Genomic DNA, 25,326 nt, shown 5'->3' on the forward strand with positions numbered 1-25,326 from the left:
AGGGTTTAATTGAAACAGAAGGTCCTCTATGGCTTTGTCTGGGACCCAGCCCTAAGCCATCCCAGAAGATTTATTACTCCCCCTTTGCGCTAGCGTGACACTTTCTCCCAGAGTTCTCCCGTGGAAGGTACTTCAGGCCCTGACCACTTGGCATTTGTTGCTAACGTTGTTACAGTCGCTGTGTGGAAAGGATTTTGCTTCCCATGAGGCTCCTGTTATTCTGGCAGCTGGGTAGTGAGAAGGCAGCCAAAAGATGACTGTGCCCAGCTAAATCATGCACAGGGACATGGGGAGCCAGGATTTGAACCCAGCTCCTTCCTCTCTAAAAAATAACCACCCACTGCTGTTAGTACAGAGTAGATGCCTAGGGCTAGAGAGCCCATGCACACCTGAAGCCTGCTCAGTGTAAATGGGTGCTGGGAGGTGGACACTCACTCTTGGGGACTTTTCCTGACCCCTGGCTGACACGGAGGCAAATTTAAACACATGCCTAGCTTGCAGCATGTCCTTGCCATAGGCCTGGGGCCATTTGCCTGGGCGCTTTGCTGGCTCCTATGTGCAGAGGGAGGGCCAGTAAGCAGCCTGCCGCCTGGCTGAAAAGAGACCATGTTCTTTATCCATTGACCTTCTGCTGCTTTGACCTCACTGGAGGCTGACTTGAAGGCAAAACGTCCATCCCCAGAAGCAAATCCCTGGGTGAGACTCCCTACCTAGAGCAAGGCATGCTCCTTCTTCTCCAGTCTTTCCAGGCCCCGCAAGGGCAGAAAGCAGCAGAGGGAGGAAGGCAAGAGATAATGGGAGGGATGGAGGCAGAGATGGACAGCTGCAGCTTTTCTGCCTAATCTCCACCAGTAAAGCATGCCCTGTCCTGCCTGCTTTGCTTATCAGAGGGCTCCCCTGCTGCCAGTCATTAGGAGAGTTTGGCAAGAGCTGCTTAAAGTTGAGTCCTTCCAGCTCAGGGGATGGTGAAGACTGGCTGTGGGAGAGCACAAGGCCCTGCGCCAGACCCATGGGAGAGAGCCTGACCGCTAGTGACGTTAAAACTCATCTGGGCAAAGCACTGCTCGTCCTTGGCTATTCTCTACTGCTGCAGTTCAGGATTCTGCTGGTGAAATAGGAAACAATTCTACAGCTGAAATGCAGCTGCCTCTGGGATGTAGCCCTGCAGCTCTCAACAACCCACAGCCATGCTACACCGCGGTTGAGGACAGGAAGTGAAGAACACTGTGTCCAGATGCTGCTGCGGGGGAAGGTCCTAAGGTACTTAGGCAGAATGTGTTTGCCAGAGGTGGGCTTTGATCAGGGTGCTGGGGGTAGCGCCCTCCTCTTGGATGTGTGGCCTGCTGGATAAAGCAGGGCAGTAGAACTTGGGAGAGCTGGGTTCCATTCCTGGCTCTGCCAGTGGCCTGCAGCAAGCCACTTCCCCTCTCTGTGCCTCAGTTTTCCCATCTGCAAAATGGGGAGAACGATAATGATCTCTTGTGATCCATGGATGAAAAGGTGCCAGGTATTATGATACACTAGGACTTTCCAATGCCCAGCACTGGGAGGCCGGACTCCATTCTAGATAATCCTTCCCCAACACCAGTTCTAGGCTGCCTCAGAAAGTTGAGCAGCACCTCTTGACTTCCCCACTGCTACTTCCTCTAGCACCTGGTTTTTCCACCCACCTCTGTCTCCCCTCCACACCCACACCAGGCCCAGTACTGTTTAGCTTTAGAACAAAGCACCACCTAACACCAAGTGGCACCGCTGCAGGCTCTAAGGAAACCCCTTGAAGGCAACAATCCTAGCTGGGCTCCAGGGCCGTTCAGTCCATTCCAGCTTCACTTCCTACGGCAGTGTGTGTAGCTAGCAGCCAGGGCTAGGAGGGCCGCACAAGCCCCCACCTCTATAACTTGGGCCCTTCCTGCTGGAGATTTGCCATGCTTCCACCTCCCCAGCTGAAGAGGTGAAATTGCAACGCTGGACCTTCTGTGCCTGGGGTGGGAGCAGCTGCCAGCCCAGTCCAGCCTCTCGCCGTCACCCGGCCACCCTTGTCAGAGGGTGATTGTGTAGCGACAGCCAGTCACTGATGGGAAGGATCTCTGCAGAGAAGGCCTCACCCGTGGGGCCCCCCCCAAGCAAGCAGATTGGGGGGTGGGAGGGCTGAAAGCAGAACTTCAGGCACTCTGTAGGGAGTGGAGGCAGGAAGTGAACTGGATGGGGGGGGGACGGGACATTGAGGCAATGGGGAGAGAGAAGTGGGAACCCTCCTCTTGTCCCCTCCCCCCCAAAATGCAGGCAGGAGACTGGAGAGGGGAAATTGCCTCCCACCTACTCCAGCCAAGACTCAGCCTTTGCCCTGAACCTGCAGCTCCTTTACCTTTAATCTCTGCTTAGGGGAGCTGGGCGGGCGGAGCTGCTCGTCCAACTTGACTCCAGCACCTGTTCCGGGCTGGCTCTCTCTCTCCCAGCAACTTCAATCGCCTAGACAATGAGTCTCTCTCTAACTAGGCAGGCTGGGGGCTGCAGGGCAGCCTCCCCAACAGATTCATTCGCCAGCTGTAATGAATGACAGCCTTTTGCCTGGGAAACACCATGGCCTATTCCCCCACCACGCCCCTGACATTGACAAGAGATGGCTTGTATTAAAGCGAAGGGTTTACCATCTACTCCCACTCCCCTGTGCCCAAAGCACAGCTGGGGTGGGCTCATCTGACATTGCCCAGTGCCGCTCTTCTGCTCCCACCAGGTCGGCCCTACTGCTGACAGAGGTGCTGGGCCCAGAGACAGGATGGGGGTGCTGGTATGTTTCAGCCAGGGCAGGAGAGCTTAGGGGGGCTGGTATGTTTCAGCCAGATGCCTGATTTTAAAGGCCAGAGAGTGACAAAGCAGCTAGCGCCAGGGACTGGGCATCGGGTCTCCTGGGTTCTGATCTTGGCCCAGCGCCGCTGACTCCTTGGAAGATCTCTGCCAACCTCTCCAAAGCAGCCACGGTGGCGGGCACCCAGCTGGAGACTCAATAGGCCTGATCCTGCAGAGGTGCCAGGCACCCTCAGCGCCCAGGGGCAGCATGGCTGCTGAGCACCTCTGACCTCCCAGGGGTGTCTAGACCTGGCCACCCAAACTCAGCGGCGTCTTTGGGCACTTGTAGCCACTGGCCTCCCCGGGCCTTGCGGGAACAGAACATCGGCCTCCCAGGTGGGCGGGAGGCTGCACGTGCTTATAAAATACAGCGAGCTCCTGGCGAGAGAGGCAGATAGGAGCGGGACCCTGAAACAGTCCAGGCATGGCTCTTGCTGGCTCCTTTGGGGGCCAGCCCCGTGGCTGATCTGCAGCTCCCGCTGCTTGGGCTACAGAGATGGGGATGCTGCCACGGAAGGCTCCCGCAGTTCTCCCCAACTTGCCCCTCTATTGCTTCTTTGCTGCCTGTAACACTAGTTATATGGGCTGCAGCAGCCTGGCCTCCCCTGGCCCAGTTCCTGTGGGTACATCAGTCACCCATTTCCTGGGGCTGCCCCACAACAGAGCCCAGACGGTCGCCTCTGCACTTCTCACCCTCTGGGGCACAAGAGCGAGGCAGGAGAGGGGCAGATCTGCTCAGAGACTGTCCTGCCAAGAAGGGGGGAGATCAGATACAAATACAAGCGGCAGGTGGCAAAGGAATGGACAGTTCTGCCCTGCGATGGGGCCACCTCGATGTCTGTTCCTCCCTCCGTCCTCACAGGGACTCTTACGGTGGGTCCCTGAACGTTCTGCTACCCTAGGGGGGCACCGGTGCGCTCATTAAACACAGGAAGCCAAAGTCTCTCCCCACCAAAAGACCAAGGGAGGAGCAGGCCATGATGAACACAGCCTTGCTGCCAGCACTGCCGCTGCCTGCTGGTAAAGTTCATGCAGGGAAAAAAAAAAACTTTCTGGCGGTTTCAAACAGCTGGAAGTGAATTAACTGCAGCTCCAAAGGGCATCTCGGGGAATTCTTGCTCCAGGCAAGATATTGGGGCCTCAGGCTCAAAGCCTGGCCTCACAGGAGAGAAAGGAGGCACTGCTGCAGGGAAAGCAGTGAAAAAGCACGATTTATTAGAGATCAAGCCCAGCAAACACTAGCCACCACCTCCATCTAGTGGCTGTTTGGGATGATGGTCTTATTTCTCAGGAGCTGGGCAGGGTCAGAACCAAAGCCATTGCTAAGGGTCCTCCTGCATGAGGGCACAAGCTCAGCTGTGAGCTCCTGCCGCACCCAAGATCTTCCCCAAAAGATCAGGTTAGGGTTTCCTCACTGTGACACTCTGTACCTCAAAAGAGCACCCTGGCGCCCCCTATTCATCACAGCAACGTGATAGGTTTTATACAGAGCATGCCTTGCATGGTATCATTTGAGAAGTCATGATCTGTTGAACACTATTAACAGGTTGAATTATGTGTTTCCATTGTAGGTGAAGGCATGACGTTTTGCTGTGTTACTAAAATAGATGGAGTGTCAGGGAGACACCCACAGCTCCACCACAGCGACAAAAGAGGTGACTCACCCCTCCCTGGGTGTTAAATGACCATTATTGGCCACTGACCAGCAGGGCAATTGTAAACAAGAGATTTACAATTCCATAAACTTGAGTTCACACAATGGGATTGCTTAACCCCGTGACTCAGCAGGGGATGTAGAACATGTGATCCCTGACTCCATGTTTGAGACAGTATCTTTCCATGCACACGGAAGGGGGGGAGGGATATAAACTGGAGTCTGACATCAGCCCAGGATTTCTCTCCTCCCCCACCTATGCTGAAGGCAACAAGAATGCTGGGACAACAAAGACTTTGAACTGAGGAGACCAGTCCTAGGGTGAAGAGAGAATTCAGCCCGTGCATTAAGAACTGAACTGCTTACACCACCTAGTGGGGTGAGAAAAACTGCTTGATTCAAATCTTGCTTAATCTGATAGTTCAGAATTGACTGCAGTTTTACCTTTCATTTCTTACATAACCAACTTTGCCCTTTATATCTACCACTGATAATCACTTAAAATCTTGCTGTAGTTAATCAACTGACTGTTTTATTTTTACCAGTGAGTTTGTCTAAAGTGCTTGGGGAATCTGCTTAGATTACAAAGACTGGTGCATGTCCACTATCCTTTCATTGAGTGGTGAACGAATTAATGAGCTTGCATTGTTCAAGAGGACGCCTCGAGCAGTGTAAAATGGTACATTGCTGGGGTGCATTTGTTAGTGTGTCTGTATAGTACACGTGTGGCTTAGAGCATTCATGCAACTTGGTTGAGTGTGTCCCTGCCTGTTGCTCGCGGAGTGATCACAGCACCGGGAGGGGTTTACCGCTTGTCACTAGCACAGCACTGAGAGAGACAGCCCAGACTGGAAAGTTAAGGGATCACAGCGATTTCACAGTTCCAGGTTGTACCTTGGGGAGATCCATCACACCAATCCATTTACAGATAGTGCCTCTATCCCCTTATATTAGAATGTCAGAGATGCTTTCCTGGGCTGCTACCTCTCCTTCTTGTGAAATGGGGGCAGTGCAGGCCACTGCAGCAGGGCTGTGATGAGGAACCTCTAGGCATTTTGCAACAAGAATCATAGCTGGCTTTGTGGGGCACGAGAGGCAGAATGGACTGCAGCTAGGGCAGTGGGGTGGGAGTCAGGAGACCAAAGAGGGTTGGGGCAAGGTTCTGTTCCCAACTCTGCCACGGGCAGGCTGTGACACCTCGCTACTGTAACACAACTAAGGAACCAGTTATTTTACAGCTGCCTTAGATTTAACACAAAAAGCTGCACAGCAGTGAATGTTTCAGTGGACATCTTTATGGAGAAGACACTGCTCTGATTAGTGCAAGAGTGTGAAATAAGTGGTTTGGCTGCTCCTTTTAATAATCTCCAGCACGTCACATCATAGGGGAAGTCGGCAGGTCAGGGATCCGTTCCATAAGCTGGTCCTTAGCCCTATTTCACCAATGGCCTGACAGAGGCACAAAAGGCTCCCAGAGCTGGGAAGAGAACCCCATCCTTCCTCACTGGCAAGGGAATGTTTGAGGAAAGCAGGAGGAGATCAACACTGGAGGGCCAGGAAAGGAGGTTGGCTGGGGATGGGGGAGAGGTCCATGTCATGAGGCCAGGTCTACTTTTGAGTGGCAGGGAGTGAGGTCTCTGCAAGAGAAGACAGCACACCAGGCCAACACCTCAAGCCCTCCCGCCAATAACTACACTTTCAAGACATGCAACCGCTTTTGCAAAGCCAGGATCAACCTTGCATCCCATAAAAGTGAACCCTGCATTTAAGTCAACATCAGCTGAACATTCAGCCCTCCAGGCAACAGGGAAACTCCCGCAACAGCATTCCCACTTGCGCAGGGCAGGTCAGAAAGTGGGCCTGGCTGATGAGTCCCAGAGTTTCTATGCACCTGTTGAAAGGCAGCAAGGGAATCTGGCAGGAATCCTATTCTCATAGCCTTGCTACCTGTAAAACGCTAGCCTCTCAAATGGATATTCTAATGAACAATCGCTGCCTTGCACCAGCTGGAGGGTGGGAAGAGGGTGGCTTCCCCCACCCCACCCCCCGTTTAAGAGTTAAACAAAGTTAAGTCCAGTGTTTGCTCCCAGCTTCCTGGATGCACAAAAACACTTCAGGGCCCGCTTTGTCTTCATCAACCCCAAAGTACTTTTCAGGATTCTGCACATTCAGTGACTGTGCCTCTATTAGGCTCCATACGCTACTGATGCTGGTGGCTCACTCAGTTAAAAATAAACATGCTCTGCAGCTAAGGTTTCCCCATAACATCCCCAGTGCTAAGGAAGGAAATGAGGGCTGGGCAGCCTGGTTAACAGCTGATGTAGGTGGCAGGTGGGATATCTGAGCCTCAAGCTGCTCTCGATTTCTGCACAGGCTAAGTGCATGGAAGGGTAGGTGTCTAATAAGGATGCAATGACCCTGGGCTGGTGGAAAAATTAAAGCCCTATTATTACACCTGACTGCTCTTCCTTGCAGGAATTAACGGGTTTTGATAGCCACAGAACTGAAACTTCCATATACACCCTCGGCCCTGGAGGACAGAACTTAGACTGCCTGCTCTTCAGGGCAGGACTGTCTGATGATGGTACAGCACGGCCCCGGGTGCTGACAATAGCAGTCATTAATCCCTGCTAGCTGGGGCAGGGCCACTCTCCACCGCAAACAGTCACTCTAGCAGAATCTTCCTATTTAACCTCCATCCTTCTCCACATGGCTTAAGCATCCATTCTGCCCTGATGGCAGCACACACCCGGGCGTGGCTGGGACTGTGGTTACAGACCAAGACTAGCAACAACGGCTAGCTCTTATATAGTGCTTGCTAGGCATAGTTCTCAGAGCGCTTTCTGCAGGTCTGTGTCACTATCCCCATTGCACAGATAGGGAAACTGAGGCACACAGGGGAAGTAACTTGCCTCAAGTCCCCCAGCAGGCCAATGGCTGAGCCAGGACCAGAACCGAGCTCTCCTGAATCCCACTCTAGTGCTCTATCCCCTAAGCCACACTGCTAATCAAAATCCTTTTATACCAGTACCTCTACAAACTGTGCACACAGCTGTTGCCCTGACCTTCCCCCTATGTTGCATGGATATGCTGTCATGTGTTAAATTAAAGCTGCAATCTCTGGGGCAGGAGCTGTCTTTGGGTATATGTCTGTACAGTGCCTAGCACCACAGAGTCTGGCTCCAGCAAGTGGGGCATTACTGGAATACACTTGATGTATTTCAAAACCAACTCCAACATTCAAAAGACAGACAGATGGTAGGAGAAGCTGGAATGAGCAAGTGTTGATGTTCCAAGAAAAGCACGTGAGGAGTTGGTTTGGGGGCTTATTTTATTGAAAACCAATGACCAAGTTAATGGTTACAGACCATTCTCGTAAGCACAAGGTGAGAGGACCTTCTCCCAGGGCAACAATTCTCTCTCTCCCAGCTCAGTTGGGTTCCAAGCAGTTACTTGGAGTTCTTCCAACAATCCATGGAGGGAGAGCAACAGAATCAGAAGAATAAAAGCCTTGGAAGGGAAGAAAACAAGGGCACATACTGGAACAGTGAAGCTGAAATAAAATTAAACTAACACAGAGCAAGATTTACTCCTGGTGCAGGCAGGCAGAACAATACCTAGGCATCACATCAGTCACAGGGTGTAAGATTCACTCCCCAGATGTGATTCCCCATACACAAAAGCAGAAGGAAAATCCTTCCCAGACCATCGTCAGGAGGAGAGTTGGTAGGAATCCAGCCAGATCCAGGGCTTTACCAGGAGAAGTGAAAGGCATCCAAAAAACCATGCAATAAATGATAACCAATCCCCAAAACACTAGGGGTGGGGGGAGAAGGAAAAAAAGCTTAGTCAAAATAAAACAATCCCAACTAACCAACAAGGAAAAACAGAATTGTACAGCTCAGCAGAGAAGCTGCCATCCCAAGCCCGTAGGGGTGCACCTACAAAAAGCATCATGAGAGTTCCAGGTGGTTTGCAGAGTGGGTTAGAGGAGGGAGCAGTTAAAAGCGTTAATCACTTTCTTACAACAGGCAAATCTAAAAAGGTACTTTTAAGGTTGAATAGAACAGGGCTTAGCCATCTCCAGCTGATAAACCGGGCTGGTGGTGGAAGGGATTTTCTAAAATGAGAAATTAACCAGAATAGCTATTGCAGAATAAGCTGTTCTGCAATAACTGCCCCTGGGGATGCTATTCCAGAACAGTCAATTTCTACTGGAATAATTGCTCGGCTTTGGAAGTGCACTAATTATTATGAAATAAAAGTGACTTAGTCCAGCATAGTCTCCACAAGGGAGCCACTCTGGTCGATTTCCCCTTCAATTGACTTTATGCTACAGAACTACAAGAGCCATGAACTCAGGGGACCCGATTTGTAAAGGGGCAGAGCACAAGTCAATGGAGCTGCACCCGGAAAGCCAGATCTCTCCCCTGTACAAAATTCGAGGAGGTGTCTTTAAAAAGGTTCAGTTCAAAAGACGCATTTTTACCAAAAAAAACACCCCACACTTCTTAGGCCAGGCTGCCTTTTTGTGACCCATCCCAGCCACCCCAAATGTAACCAGAAAGTTGCTAGCCATTCACCAAACCCTCTAGCCACATATACATTTGTATGTTCATCAGTGATTTAAAAATATATATATATACACACACACACACACACACAAAAATGCATTAGAAAGGAAAAAAATCAGAAAACATCCATTTTAAAAACATCATCCACATATGGCATGTGCATTCTGTGATCACATACAGCAGAAGTTAGATAACCCCACCGTTCCCGGCCCATTCAAAGGCCTCGATGGCTGGGGGGAGAGGGGACCCATCATCAGGTTTTCACAGTGGATTTGCTAAAGGGGGAGTCCCCCTGCCCCCACAAGGAAAGGGTTTAATTTATAGCTAGTTGGATTAAAACTAGGAAATGAGTTACAAAGTCCATTATATATACACACGTAAAATGTACAATTGCCGACACTGCCTGTACACATTCATTGGCTTTAAATAGATTTTTTTTGTTTTGTTTTGGTTAACATGGGACCAAATAGGTATAAAGCAACCTCAGAAACCAACAAGAGTCACAGTGCTGGGTCAGTTCTCAAGCTCCAGGTGGAAGAGGTGGGGGGGGGATAGCCGCTATTAAAATCTGAAACACCCCTGAGAATGGGATTTTGGAACCTCACTCAAAGATTGCCAGTGGGAGCTGCCACCTGCCTGCCTTGCCAATCCCTCCCCCGGTTTATTGGGGGGGAGGGGGGAGAGGAGGAGGAGGGACATGGCGTGTGGAATCCTCTCCCCAAATGCCACGGGCCTGTGTCTGTTTGGAGCGGGGCGCACTGGCCAGCGTGGGTGGAGAAGTGGATGCAGGAGCTCAGAACAAGCTTGGACTGTGTGAACAGGTTTTCGGGCAGGGAGAGAAGGTCCCTGTAACAGTCTAGGGAAACATGACCCGTGTGTGGGTTTGGCTCCACAGGCTCTAGGAAGAGAGAGGCGCCTTCAGCTGTGGAGCAGCCTTGCAGAGCCAGGCACTTCTGATTCCGGAGCCTCTCCCACCAGCAGCAGCAAAGCGCAGCTGCGCCCAGATTTCCACAGACCACTTCCTGAACAGAGCCCCGGGGGATCCCCGCAGCCATGGCACCGGGGGAAGGGCAGGGCTTGAGGGTCAGCAGAGCAAGACTGAACGCTGAAGGAGCAGACACACTCCTCTCCCCGCCCCGCAGGCCTTGGAGGAGGGTGTGGGGGGACAGAAGATTTGGCTCTGGGGCACAACGGAGGGAGCGCGTGCATAACAGATTCCTCAACTCAGACACCAGGAGTCTGCTTTCCTGACACAGCTGAGGAGGAACGTTTGGCACCAGCAGGTAATCTCCTGAGCCCACTCTGCCCCATGGGCTAGTCAGTAACAGCCCTGACTACTACGTGTGTCAATTTCAAAGGTCCTGCCTGTGGAATTTTCAGCATACAGATGATAAAAACCAGCCTGCGGCCATGCCTGACCGGCTCGGAGACGCACACGGGCAGGGGAGACGCAATTTGTGCAAACCACCATTAACATGAGTCCTTATTCTCTCTTCTGCAGGGAAGCCAGGACGTTGGTTTGAAGTGACTGTACGTGGCAGAGAGGCCGGTGAATTAGGAGTCTTCGTCGAGGATCTCTGTCACGAAGGAGGCCATGTCAGTCTCTTTGGTGTTGTGCAAGGTAAAGAAAGGATGTTCCTGCCAACAAGAATCAAGATGGTGTCACCTCAGCCATAAGGAAGGACAATACCGAACACGCTCACCAGCGGAAGTCACAAAGCCAGCCATGCATTGTGGGAGAGAGAGGCACCACAACCGCACCCCTCTGCGAATACAACAAGAAAACCCCAGTATACCCCAGGTACACTGATCCTTTAAGACAGCAGGCTTGAGGCCCTGGGCTGAATCTCAGTAGTAGGCTGAGCTGAACAGATTCATTTCACATTTTCTGACCTCTGCTTTCAAAGCATAGGCAAGATTCTAGCACCAAAAAAAATAAAAAACAAAACCAGGCACGAGGGAGGACTGGACCACACTGAACAACAGAGGGCAGAAGCAGCGTAAGCAAGTGACGAGTGTGTGTGTCATAGGTCCTCCTCCGTGCTGGTCAGTAGATTCTCTGGGCTGGCACAGCCCCAGCTAGGGAGTCTCCGTTCACTCGCTCAAGCTGCAGCAGCTCATGTTTTAGCTCTGGAGGTCCACGGTTCAGTCTCTGGTGCGTTGGCCGCAATGGCAGCTGTCACACCAGCTTCTGAGATTGTTCTAAGCCAGCCAGCAGCGGAGGGGATGGGAGAAGATGAGGGGATGGAAGTCTGAATACGCATGACGCACCTGGCCGGCAGGCACTTCAATATGCCTGTTCCACCTGCCCCTGTTCCATGTCACTGACTTGAAACACCCGAAACACCCCCAGCCCAGCCCAGCCTCTGTGTACAGTCTAACACCTACTGACTATTCACTTAGCTTTAGTTACAGGGCAAGATTTTGTGAGATCAAAGAATAATAAAAAAAAGACAGACACTCACCATAAGTTCTAAATAGTTCATTCGTTCTGCAGGGTTCTTCCTTAAGCTGGAACAGAAAGAAACTTCCATGAAACATTGGCTTTATCTTTGCTGTCCATGGACTACAGAGTATCTCAGGCTGGGACAGGAGTGGGAGCATCTAGCCAGCATCCTCTTCTTTCTATTAGGCAGCTATCAGTTCTCATCTCCCTTTGGTTATAACAGGTATTGGCTCTGAACCAAAGTGCCTTGCAAATCAATTAGGCAGGAGAACAGGAGAGCCCTACATACAGAATTGTCCGACACAAACACATTCCTGGCCTGGTAATCAGCCACATTTAAACCTCACCCTTCACTTTGTACATCCAGAGCACGTGCAAGCTGTGCCCGAGATAAAAGGGTCTGGTACCCCCGAACGGGACAGATATTGCATAGCATTGCCCATTCCAGAATCATAGGACCAGCTAAAGCCCAGCTGAGAACTGAAGGCTACTGCAGTGCAGCTCCTAGGTGCACTTAAAATGGTGCCTGAAGTAGGTTAAGGCGCCAAGCTGAGATGCGCTTTAATCCTCTGAAAGTCACAATCAGGCTTCACCCAATTCTAAGTGGCAGTCAAAGGCGGCGATGGGCAGCATCTACTGCAAGGGGTTGTTCTGGGCTTGGTTTCTGCAGCTGAACAAGTCACCCCTGAAATTTCAATAGTGTGAACCATCCAACGTGGAAGAGCAATCTGTTCCTTTTCAGGCGGCCTGGCTGAATCAGGGCGGGAAACCAAAGCAATCTGTGGAGTGTTTGCTGCACAGATTGCAAGGGGGGGGGGGTCATTCAGGACGAGGGGATAGGAAAGACAGACTGACAGGGACCCAAAGCCGGGTAAAAATATGTTTTGTGCTTTGATACGGGACACGAGCACTCAGCATTGGGAAGCCTCCGGATGGGTTCAGACACACTCACCACTGTGCTGTGAAGTCCACAAACTCCTTTGAGAAGCGATCAGCAGGGAGCTGGGGCGAAGGCTCCTCTACCACTTGCTTGAGCTGCTGGAAGGGGGTGCCCCAGGACTCATAGGGGAAGCGGAGAATGGCCATCTCAATCTAGGGGGGGAAGGGAGAGAAAATACTGCATGTCCATGTCCTCAGGCTGCTCTGCAGCTTCATATTGCTTAGACTGCTAGCGCTCTGCGGCAAGGACTGTCTTTTGTTCTGGGTCTGTACAGCACCTGGCACAATGGGGTCCTAGGCACCACAGCAATAGAGCATACCAGCTGCAGACAGACATCCCCCAAGAGTACACCAGGCACTGACTGTTCGTACCATTGCAGTGAAAAAATGGGGACTCTTTTAAATGAGCTTTTTGACCAAAGTGAACATTTCCTGCCAACATTTTCCAGTTTTTCATTAAAAAAATTAAACCAGATGCCAAAATGCTTTCCCACAGCTCCATTTCTTTGCCCAGTTTTGGGCTTCTCTCTCTCACTCACACACACTTTGGAAAACAGGATATTTTTTTTAAAAAGTTCTCCACGAAAAATAAAAACCATTTCTGACCCCTTTGCAAGTGTCCCTTCAGTACTACTCTGTCCATCACATGGCATCTGGGCCTCTTTTAAGATTCCTGACACCCTTCTGAGCTTTACACTAAACTCCCACAGGGAATACGGCTACACAAAAAAACAAACCCATGGAATAGGAAAGCCAATGGAAGAGAATTAGTCAGCAGAGGATTGGCTATACCTGCTTGGACCAATAATCCATCAAACCTGCTCTCTTTACTCTAATCAGCAACCTTTGCTGCATGTTTCAGTGAAAGGCAAAATCCTACCAGGCATCCGGAGGCATCAAGTAATGCTAATCACGTAGGGAGGGGATGTTTATTTGGTGATTGGTTTATGCCCCGGCACCAGGAGATTCAACCACCTCTACCCTTGCTTGCATAACTTCAAATGTTCTTGGTCAAAGTTAGGCTGCCCCTTTAAACCCAGCAAAAATCTCCAACCTCCTGTGGGAACACATCCCAGAGGCTTCTTTTCTTTGAAGCCTGATGGTAACTTGGAGCTAGGTCAATTGAGGGACAGATCAGCGGCAAGCACTCTCCTCTGGCTTGCTTGCTCTCCTCCAGCTCTTTCAGGCCTGAACACTCAGCATTCCTCATCTCCCCTCGACTGCAAGTTCTCCCACATCTCTAGCCAGCTTAGCTGTTCTTTCTCTGGGTCCGCTGCCGCAGCTGTATCTTTAAGGTACAGCTCCACACACCCTGCCAGGGTAGCGAAGATCAGTCAGGGGGCTCGTGCGGTTGGTTCCTAAAAGAGAACTAAGGCCAGTGGCTGAGATACCCCTTGAGGGCTTTGGAACACATGGAAGCCAGAGTCTAGCCAGCTTCGTGGCCCGATGCAAACTGTACCAGGCTTAGCTTCTGCCGTTTACATCCTTAACTACTACAATGAGAGCTGCCCCGTAAAAACTCTATGTAGTGTTGCAAAGGGCCGCGGGGGATGGCACCGTGTTGCAGACGACTCATTCCTGCCCTCGGCTGGAAGAGTCACTGATGGCGTGGCACATGCAAGGCTGGCAGAGCAGCTCTCTAAGGACACTCTGCAGAGACACCGGGTAGGCAATGCAGCAGCCTCAAGCAGCTTTGGTCTCAAGTTGGGTGAGCAGTCTGGGTTCTGATTCTTGCTGCTGGAAAGATGTGCAACCCACCCCGAAAAGACCCTATTTGGTACGAGCCAAGAGTCCTGAAAACGTGCTGGTCTGACGTCATCAAGCCACTAGGTTATAAAAACAGGAAGCCAGCCCAGAGGAAGACATTAGTAAGAATCATCGAAGTCGGGGTGAAAATCAGCTGCATGATGGCAGCATTTCAGTGGCGCCCTCTCTCTTGCTTTTAAATGAGCTTATAGATTTCCTCATTCACACAATCTCTCATCGCATGGCTTCCTGCTTTTGGGGAGGAAAACTAAAGCATGATCACATTTCCAGGCCGTTGCACAGATGTCCACTCAGCTCAGCTCCAGATTGGATGCAAATTCAAACAGGAAGAACTGGCAAGGGTTGGAGGTTTTTTACGGGGGGGGGGGGGGGGGACAAGACTGGCTGGGGGAGAGAGAACATTTGCCAAGGTGGCCCTTTGCAGAATGCACAAACCAACTTAACCAATGTCATGGCTAAAAGCTTGGAGGAAATCCTTAAAAAAAAAAAATCCTACCCACTCAGCCTCTTGGTCTCTTGGAAATGGAGAAAACATTTCCCAGGCTTTAACTTCTTTGAGCCAAGAACTGGGATTTCCTTCATCCATTGATGCCAGAAGGCTTTAGATGCTCATTGAAACAGCAGTTTCTTACACTTGGTAAATAAGCTACCCTAAGCCGCCACAACTATGAATCATATTTATAACCAGTTAATGGCATGGCTGTGTCCTCATAGCACATGGCTTAACCATTAGTAATCATGACACCAGCTACAGGCTCCCCACTGGTGCAACTCACTTCTCGCAACACCTAGGCCCCAAAAGCTGTGCCTTCTGTAACTGGTTTGGCTGGCCCTCCTTCATCCCTACTCTCTGGGCAGTGAGATACCCCGGAGTGCACCGATCCATATGCTGTTCTCCTGGCCCTACAGCATGGCTTACCCAGATATTCCCAGAATGCACTGCTACACAGATCAAGGTCTGGCGGGAATGGACATGGCACATACAGCTGTGCTGGCAGAAAGGCTGCTGCTTAGGTACAAACTGAACCATGTTCCTTGTAACCAGCTGTGGAGAGGGAAACTAGAGGGCGGGCAGGGCCGTGAAGGCTGTGTCGAAAGCTCCTGCCTTCCCACAAGCAGCACCAACACCCTCTTCGTCAGCAAAGCCAGTGTGGACCCAACACCCCTGGTAGCCCACAGCCCAGACTGACATTTTCATTTACCTGCCAAGGGATTTAAGCCCCTCTGGAACGGGGAGTGGCCCGGAGCTAACCTGATACTGCTCAATGCACTTGTGAAAACCACAGCCACCAGCAGCAAAACAGCTGTCCGAGGTGAGCAGCAGGGGGAATGCAAGGAGAACGCCAGCCTGTTTAGGGCCAAAGCCTGAGGCCCCTTACCGTGTCCTCATCCAGTCATGTTCCCATGAAGCCAGAGAGTTAGCCCCTCCACCCCCACCCCCACACAGACCACAGCGAGTGACCACCATTACCATGGTGATTCCAAGACTCCAGACATCGGACTTCACATTGTATCCCTTCTGGTTCAGCTCCGGGTTTATTCTCTCTGGCTGTAACGACAAGACAGAGTTTAATGCAACTCAATCTTGTTTGCCGAACGTAGACGACAGACACACGCAGACACCTCTCTCTCTACCAGCATATATCCTGGACTACGAAACCCAGCCTGGGCGGACTCACCATAGGCCGATGTTAGCATTTCGGCTGTACAACCTCTACACAGGACTGATCAATGCAATGTCTTGATCAGTCTTACCCGAGTTAATTTTGTTCCTTTCCGCACCTTCCAACACCCAGAAATGGCTTCTCCTGTAATCGCCACTATCATTAATTATGGTGGCGCTCATGGTGCTAGGCACTGTGCATCCATCAGATACAAGGGCAGTTCCTGCCCCAAGGAGCTTACAGTCTGCACATATGCTCAGACAGCAATAGGTGGGTAACGCTGGGAGAACAAGGTTCCTGAAAGCTCAATAAGTAGAAATGTCAGCACACTAGCAACTGGCCAATGAGGTGCCAGCCTTCAACAGGCATCTTCGGCCAACAACAAGGCTCGTAAGAAGATTCGCTGTGCTATTTTGAGGACAGAAGATGGCCTGGGAAACAGCCTGGGTTACAGTGAAAATGCTTCGTGCCCCCTTGGGCGGTGATGTCAGTGGAGCCAATTACATGCTTCAAATTAATCAAGTGCTTCAGTGCTTTGCTGAATCAGGGCCCCCAGAGAACACTATGATCAGTTCCATTTCAGGGCAGGTTTGTTTTCAAACTACCCCGTTCTGTTCCTACTTAAAGTCAGCAGCTAGGGAAGGATAGACCCATCCCCATCTGATCCAAAGCTGAATGCAGTCTTAAGATAACAGACCAGATTATGCAGCCACAGGCACTTACAGCCATGTAGGGTTTACAGCCCGCATCCATGGTTTTAGCAACTGAGTCCACCAAGTAGCCGCTGATTCCAAAGTCGCACATTTTCACGTGCCCCTCCTTGTTAATGAGAACGTTGGAAGGCTTCACATCTAACAGGATTACAGAGAGGAAACAGGTTACAACTTCAACTTAGAAAGCGCAAAAGAAGTGGGCTACAGAGTTAAGGAGATTTAAAACCAGGAAGTCACTGTTCTATCTTCTAAAGACATTGCAGGGAATCCTTGCTGACTCAAGGGAGAGAGGATAAGCCAAAGGAAACTAGAGCAGAAATCAAAAACCCCAGTGTCTCTGTTTTTTAATATCACACATTTATTTTTAATATACTTTGCATTTCTACAGCACCTTACACTCAATGCATGCTGGACAAGGAGCTAACCTTCTACCTCCTTAGGCAGTCGATAGATCTCCTCTGATGCAGAACCCAAAGTGCGGAAGGATTAAGTGATTTGCCCAGGGTTATCTAAGAAGCCTATAGCAGAGCAAGGAAGAGGACCGAGCTCTCCTGACTCCCAGTCCCAGAGTTTTAGCCATGAGTTCATCCTTCAAACCCCAGCCAGCTGGACCCACCAGTGAATTTGCAAGGAAGTTTAGGGGATTTTTTTCTAACCGTAGCCTGCAATTTCTGCTCATTTTATAAGAGCTAAGGTTGTAAGAATCAGATGTTTGTGAAAATATGGTTGCTACACATTCAAGCTGGAAAGGAGAAAAGGCCCAGATTTGTGTGATTGGGTTATAAAGAACAACTTGGTGCCAAACAGCCCTCAGGGTCCGGCCCTTAGGTTTTCAGCTTGTCCCACGAGATTCTGAGGCACCTTCTGCAAAATGAATCCAGAAGTCAGACGCACCCAGCATCTTACAGGATTTGTGCCCGTCTAAGATGGATTCTAAGGAGAGAGACTCGTGCAGGCATGTCATCTAGTCACTCAGAACTTACCTCTGTGAATCACTGACAGTTTACTGTGCAAATGCTCGAGTGCTCGCACAATCTAGGAATCAGAAGAGAAAGAACTTGTTAGACACACTGAACCTCACAGTGTCAGCCTCTCCCAGCAAAATAGCCACCAGCTTCTAAATGAGCATGTGTATGAACAAGCGATGTCTGCCATTAACTTCAGGGCAACAGAGCTGGCAACGCCTTGTGTGCATATGAACGTCACAGAGCTTAGGACCTGTGCAGCATGCGTCTGTGCCCAGCCCTGGGGAAGTGTGAGCTTACAGAGCTCAGGAGGGGGATCGTCCTGAAGGACATTCTCCATTCAAAAGTCAGCCACTCACAGACACAGCGATTTTCCCGAGGATATCCTCAGGGATCGTCATCTTCTTCTCCAGCACCTTCTTGTAGAATTTATCCAGAGAGGTGTCCATCAGCTCCATACAGATCCACACGTCACCCTAACGACAAGAGAAACAGCTCGCATGGAGGAGGAATTCCCCTGCACAGAAACATGCTGAGACCAAATGGAGGTGGCAATGCCTGCCCTGTTGATGAACCTGTAAGCTCTTGCCGGAAGCAGCAACTCATTGTGTATCACAGCATCATGTTTGCTTGGGGCATGGGAGCGATGAAGACACATGGGCCAAACCTTCACTGAGATACCACTGCAAGTACTGGAGAATGGTTTCAGGTTTAGGGCCCGGTCCAGAGTACTGCAAAGTCAATGGAAAGATCCTCATTGGTGCAATGGGCTTTGGATCAGAGCCTCAGTATGGAGGTGGTACAGCGGAGGGGGAGAGAGAGAGATTCCCCCCGTCTCCGTGGCACTATGTGGGTGTAATATGGTGGCCGAGGAGCTGCTACTTCTGGAGAACTGACAGATCTGTGCCATGGTGGAGTCCAACCATCCACTAAAAACCACCCATGCAGAACAGCCAAGGGAGACGGACCATGGGGTTCTTCAAGAAACCGTTTCACCCCTGTACCACAAGCAGGGTAAGAACCACGTGCCGTGGAGCACGGCAGCCCTGTTACCTCTCTGAAGAGGGCTCCGTAGAAGGTGACCGTGTAGAAGCAGTCTACCGTCCTCATGGAGATGTCCAAGTCCATCAGTAACCTCTTCTGCTCCTGAGTGTTCACAGTCGCGCGGATTCTCTGAGAGAAAAAAGGTCATTAGCCAGCGGTGAAGCTCTTGGGCCCACAAGGGACACCTGAGTGGTGGTGGGGGGGGAAAAACCTCCCACTAAGTGCCTGGAACTTTCAGGGCCCGGTTTTTAGCCTAACCTTCTCTCATTGTGCATCTGCAGTGCTGACACACAATTGCACCCACTTTAGGCCATTCAGATGCCTAGGTCCCCGATTTCCAGAAGGCGTACTTGGGTACCACTGAGGGATAGGAGTCTCCGCTATCACTGGCTGACTCCATGGCAGGTATTGACGCGTGCCAGCACTTGAACAACCACTTAGACATCCAAGTGGCCTACACAGCAGGTTCCAGTGACCGAGGGCATGAATGAAGGGGCTGGGGTTTCAAAGTTTGCTTTGTGCACTGCGGGAGTAGCGCTCCGTTCCCTGCGAGAAGGTGGGTTCTGCTCAGGCTTTCCCCTTCGCCTCCCAAAATCCAGGCCCAGCAATGCAATGCTGGAGTCACACATGGAGCAAGGCAGGGTCTCAGTCACACCTAGGTACCCCAGGAGCACTTCACCTGCAGACGGGGGCTCAGTGCAACAGCCAATGGAGTCACTTGGATTCTTTCCATCAACTCCCACGGGAGCTGGACTGGGTTTCTAGAGGAGATGCTCCCTGCTCTCTAGACCCTCACACCCCAGTGGGCTGTTCTCACCTTGACGGCCATGATGGTGCCGCTCTGCGCGTGCCGTACTTTCTCCACCACTCCATAGGCCCCACGGCCCAGCTCCGAAATGGTCACCAAGTCATCGGCCTCCACTTCAAAGTTCTTGAGGGGAGAGAAGACGAATTACAGTCTACAACAGCACTAACGGGAAATGGACGAAACGTGATCAACAACGGAGCGGCTAGAATCCCTCCCCGCAGCGCCACACCGTGAAAACGGACACCAATCCAAAGAACCGAGCCTTGACCTGAAACATCCACCCCAGACGTTCCTTTTGACGGGACCGTAGCACACTGGGTCAGTTTGGTCATGGCTCCTGCTAGAGATGGGCCCACAGGCCTATAACAACCAGCTACCAACGCACAGCTAGTGAAGTTACTTCTTTGGCTCGAGTGTGATTTTAGTCCCAGGTCTCATCCTCACTGACTGCTGCCGTGTCTGTAAGTAGGTCAGATAAACAGTAACAACTTCATTTAGCTTGGGCCGGGGCAGGGGAGGTTGCAACAGTGTCCCTTCCAAAAATGCTAAAGTAGCCCACTTTTCTTTTGTCCCACCACAACTTTCCTGCTGAACAAGAGGAGAAATACCACGGGCGCTTCCATTGGACATGCCCACCCATGCTGGAAACCCAGCGCCATCCTGTTGAGCGCTGTTCTGCACATGTTGCCAGCGCACAGGAGATGCCGCGATGCAAAATAAAGACCCGCTATGGGCTAACAGCCTCCAGCGGGCTGAGCTGAGGTCTGAATTCAGTGCGTCGGAGAGCCTCCTCCCAACCAGGCTCCTGTGACGTTCGCTATGTCCAAAGTTATTGAAATGTCTCAAGATCTGACAATCATAGCAGGCAGTAGCTGCCATGAACGATGGTCTATGCTGGGCTTTTACCTGCCCTGGCTGGGACACAAGTCACCTAAACAAATTTCTAATAGTTTAGACAACACAGCCTAGGCCAGTGCTGCACGCTAGACAGAAATAATAGACAGGCTTTGTGTCTGTACACAGCCCAAGACTACTCAGCTGGGAGAGCAGCACATAACTCGCTACACAACGTACTCCAAAGACTGCAAAAAACTGCACTGCCGGGTTACTGCCTTCGTAAAGGGATTTAAACAGGACCGTGAGAAGGCCTCAGGAAACCAGCCCCCTCCCAGCTTGAACACCACAGCCAAGCTACCATGAGCTTCCGCATCACCACGGTGCCACTGAGTGGCTTTGCTCAAGCATGTGAAATCAATTACACACACATACACACACACACACACACACACACACACACACACACACACACACATTCTGGCGCCACCAAGTCACCTCAAGCGAACTCCGCGGCAGCCCTGACGCAGGGAGACACATGCTGTGTCTAACTAACAAAGACACATCGCGCTGGCTGTTATAGCAGCCTGGGCACTGTGTGTTTTCCCGGCCCCATGTCTGAGATAACTGCTAAGACGGGAAAGCAGATTCCTTGCTGCCTGCCTCCCCATGAGCTGTATAAAGCCCACTAACACTTGGCTGCCAGAGCCAAGGACTTTATCCCTTAAGTCCTGCTATTGCAGGAGGCAGTAAATGCTGCTCGTCTCCCTCCCCACATCACCCCTTCTCAGTACCAGAATTACTGGTACAAGGATATTTCCATAGCGGCTGAATAATTTTCAGGACTTTAATTGCTCCTCTGGCAACACAAGAAGCGATTCTGATCTGAATGCTGGACCCACTCTACCCTGCACCATCTCATGTTCCACAGGAAACGTGGGGAAGCCAGGTCATCCTTGGGTGCAGCTGTGACCCTAGCGTGACCTCCAGCAATCCTGTTCATCCCCTGCTCCATTCTGCTTTGCAAACTTTTCAGACTCCAGCCAAGCAGCAAACGTGCCGCTACAAAAGCTTAATCCATAGACCTTTGGGGAATCTGATCAATGGGTTTTGTGCAAGGCCGCTAGCCAAGAGATCTTCCACTTTCTGCTACTTTAAACTGACACGTACCTAGGGACGTGGAAGGAATTTCATTCAGTGCTGGTCATGAAGCAAAGATTTTCTAGTTGGGTGAATGGAGGCGAGAGAGAAAATGTTTAATCTCCAGCCCTAAGACATCCATAAATCCCTTGTTTTCAAGGAACTTGCATGGTTATCCACGTACAGCCCCATGAATTTAAGGCAACTGGAAATGGGGAGGGAAAAAAGGACTTCTGCCTTATTTACACTCGTAAGGAAGGAAAGCCTGAAAGTTGATTCACTCTCCTCCCCCCAAAAAATAGTCGTCGTCGTCTTCTTGTTACCTCAGCAATTCTGATCTGGTCTACCCTACCCTGGGAGATTCTGGACAGCTGAAGAACTAGCAAGATTGTCAGGATTCAAAAGCGGATTGGATAACAAGAGTAATGCAGTTATAACAATAAGGATTTTAAAAAACCCTCTGAGCGCTAGAAGGCTCCAAACTCATGTTTCAGGGCATAAACTAATCTCTAACAAATCGGAGTTAGCGACATATTACCTTGGGGGCAGGTTATCCCACCACTGCGTCCTGGGGGATTTCTGCACCTTCCTCTGAAATAACTGCTATGGGCCATTGTTGGAGACAAGATACTAGATCAGATGGTCAGGGCCAGTCTAGCAATTCCTATCATTTCCCTCATACCCATGAAGTGACAGCTGATTAATTAAGGGAGGGATTTTAATTGAGATTGTTTAATTTTGTTGCATTTAACACCTAAAAGAAAGTGTCAGCTCAGATTATCCCTTCTATCATAGGCTGGGCTAGCTCCCAGCACGTCTGAGAGTCACCTAACGGAGCCTCCTGCTAAGAGATGAAGACTAAACATGTTCCTGATATTTCTAAGGGGAGAGATTTTTTTTAAACACACCTTTCATAGTGAGGAGCAGAAAGGGCAAACACTCCCTTCTGCTCTTTGCATCATCCAGTTTGTTCTGTTACAGCCCTTGCTACAGGACAAAGCAGAATGTAAATAGAGGGCTCTAGCTGCTGAAGTGGGACGCCTGCATGGCTGCTCGTGATGGTAGAGTACCTTAGGGTATAAAACTGCTTCACCCACTCCAGGACTCTACTTTCTGTCTAGGCCATCCTACGGCCATCACCACCTCACATAGGTGCACCCCACAACCGTGAATGGCTTTTATACGTGCGAGCCCCGTTTAACAGATAGGGAACGGAGACACAGGACAGATTAAGTGACTTGCCCAAGGTCACAAAGGGAGCTTGCACCTATGCTGATCCCCAGTCTCTTGAGCCCAACCCATGGCTCCATCCACTAGACCATCCTTCCTCCCGTAGGTATCCGTGGGCTACTAATCCGAGATTTAGTCACACACCAGTTCAGCATAACAGAGACCAATCTGTTCCTCGCCCCAAGAATTGTTCAAGGAAGCTGCCTGCACTCCTCCCAGCCAACTGCCGCCCTCCCTTTGCAAGGCAAGACTGGAATGGTGCCGGATTTTGCTTTGGTCTTCGGAAAATCAAATATTTACACAGGAGTCAAAGCTAAGCCACGAAGAAGGAAGGATAAGGTAAGACATTTGTTGCACAAGAGGGGACTCTGCTCCAGAAACAATGCCTGCAGGTCACACCCAGAGCGGCGGGGGAAACGGTGCTGCGTGCTGATGTGGCCAATGGGCTTCTGGCCATACAAAGCCCTCTCTGCATTAGTCACCTGGCCGAATAAGGGTCGAGGCAGAGCTCTGCTGCAGGTTGCCTTTTAACCCTGAACACCAGCCAGTAAAGCCGGACATCTCTGGCACCCACACGGGCCAGGAATCAGGGGAGTTACACGCTGGAGCTCAGCCATGAGGCATGCGCTGCCCAGCACAGGAAGACACCAGCCACCTCCCTTGCAATACAATCCTGGAAGGAGGCTGGAAAGGGAAGGGGGAAGGTCAGCAGGCAGGGTCAGGCTGACAGGACACTCCCAGCTCCCACGGGGTGTCTGCGCTGCCTCCGAAGCAGACATTTCGTGAGCGTTGCAGTCAGTGGCTCCCTCCGTGCCCAGCCAATCTCCCTGCCCCGCGCTGCTCCAGACTGACGTGCAGGCAGCAGCAAAGTCCCGTGTCACAGGAAGCCAAAGCAAGACTCCTGCACGCAACGGAGCAGCCGAGGCCGGCAGAGGTGCTCATACCACAGCACGGCAGCCTACGGAGGGGAAAGGAGCTGCATGCACCTGTCAGAGAGGGAGGGGACATTTCTGGCCAGCCAGTTCCATTAAAATCAGGTGGCAAGCAGCACGCGCACTGCCAGCTCAGAGCACCTAGTAACCCTAAACGTAGGGCAGCAACATGCAACTCTGGACTGGGATTGCTTGGAGAGCTACAGGGGCACAGACAGACCAGCAAGCAGAGTCCTTTCCCTGAGCTCCATGCGCCTCAGAGCACAGCACTGCCAGCAGCTCCAAAGCATCTCTCCCCGCAAGCTGTTAACATGCACGTTGCACAATGGAACAAAGGCAATGGGGCCACTTTGCCAGAATGAGTGCAGGCTTCCCCTTCCCCCTGCACCGCAGGCTGGAGATCCAGATCTTCCCCGACTTGCCACCCGCCCAGGGTGGAAGGTAAGAGGCTAATTATAGCTCTCGGCCAAGACACTATATTTAGCCACACGGCAAACAGCCTGACACGGCCCCAGGAGACCCCATAACAAGAGGCCGAACTTGAAGGGGCAGCAACTATTTCCAGCTGGTGTTTTTCATTAGCTCACTGAGCACTGCGTGGTAAATCCCAGGGAGACAGGAGAGGAAAGGCGGGGAGTCACAGAACTCGTCCAAGACCCAGGCACGGCTTCTCTTTAGAGACCTGCCGTGAACAGCCCTTGAAGTTCGCAGCACTAGCTGCTTTGTCAGTGAGGGTGCTCCGAGCTCACGCTGATTGACTGCAGCTCCTGCACACTGGGGGCGGGGGCCTTCACCTCCGGGCAAGGTCACTTTCTGCCCATTAGCTGTGCAGTGCCGCACACAGCCGGCGGGTATCCATTCCCTCCGACACAGGGCTTCAACGCAGTCCGTTGGCTCTGCGGTAAGGCAGGCACTGAAGCAGGCCACATAACATGCCACGTTGCTCCGTAGCAAGTGCCCACAGAGAGGATAAGGGCCCTCATACTACCGCCAGGGGAAGGATATTTCTGTTTGCTCAAGCAACAGCCTGGGTCTGCGGTGTGGGGTCCAAGGGATCAGGCCTGTAATCCCAGTCCTGCAGGTGGGGGACGGTGTCTGTCCTCTGTACCACATGGCATTTGTTCCAGAAGCACACTAGCATTGCACACCCACGGCAAGGCTTTCAATCCTGAAGGATCCCAAAGTGATCTAACGACATAAGGCCACACCTACACTACGAGCTTCGGCCGACACAAGCGACGGCAGCATTCGGCCACCGCAGCTGGTGTATCGCTCACCCGCGGGCATGCTTGGCTGCTTGCATCAGTGCGGTGCTTGAATCAATGCAAAGCATGGTGCGTCCCAGGTGCCACGCACTGCCATCCAGCGCAGTGTCCTCTGGGAAATTCTTGCAATGCGTCATGAGATAGAAATGACTCGTCCAGGGATGTCTGGAAGCTAAGGGTCAAGATCCCAGCATGCAACTTTCTCCATCCCCATATGCTATCCATAGTCTTTGTGCCTTTTTTTTTTTTATTATTAAAGTTCTTCAAACCTGCGTGGCATGTTTCAGTGTCCGCCATCTGCGACAGAAGCATGGAGCTGCAGGGCTCTGCTCTGTTCTCATGAACATTGCTGGGCTAATGGCCTAAAGGAGACAGATTGGAGCTCCGAAGACCCAGTTCTGCCACAGATTTTGTGTGTGACCTTGGACAAGTCTCTTGTCTTCTCTGTCCCTCAGTTTCCCCATATACAAAACAGAGACAACACTGCCCTACATCACAGGGTGC

The 25,326-nt window shown here is 51.2% G+C and overlaps 1 protein-coding gene across 2 annotated transcripts in view; it reads right to left on the minus strand.

The window, feature by feature from the left end:
• Nucleotides 1-7,818: 7,818 nt before the first annotated feature.
• MAP2K3 (mitogen-activated protein kinase kinase 3) overlaps nt 7,819-25,326 on the minus strand; it is a 48,499-nt gene continuing 30,991 nt past the window's right edge. For both annotated transcript variants that reach the window (XM_067534326.1, XM_067534327.1), the window contains exons 5-13: nt 19,431-19,544; nt 18,623-18,742; nt 17,929-18,045; nt 17,588-17,639; nt 16,615-16,742; nt 15,699-15,776; nt 12,474-12,613; nt 11,541-11,586; nt 7,819-10,713 (exon numbers count right to left, since the gene is read on the minus strand). In XM_067534326.1, coding sequence (XP_067390427.1) covers nt 10,630-10,713; nt 11,541-11,586; nt 12,474-12,613; nt 15,699-15,776; nt 16,615-16,742; nt 17,588-17,639; nt 17,929-18,045; nt 18,623-18,742; nt 19,431-19,544 — 879 coding nt within the window. In that variant the 3' untranslated portion in view covers nt 7,819-10,629. The remainder of the gene's footprint in view (nt 10,714-11,540; nt 11,587-12,473; nt 12,614-15,698; nt 15,777-16,614; nt 16,743-17,587; nt 17,640-17,928; nt 18,046-18,622; nt 18,743-19,430; nt 19,545-25,326) is intronic.

Source organism: Emydura macquarii, unplaced genomic scaffold (assembly GCF_026122565.2).
Source record: "Emydura macquarii macquarii isolate MOO-44397 ecotype Brisbane River unplaced genomic scaffold, CSIRO-AGI_Emac_v2 contig_3390, whole genome shotgun sequence".
In the NCBI taxonomy this organism is placed as follows: Eukaryota; Metazoa; Chordata; order Testudines; family Chelidae; genus Emydura; species Emydura macquarii.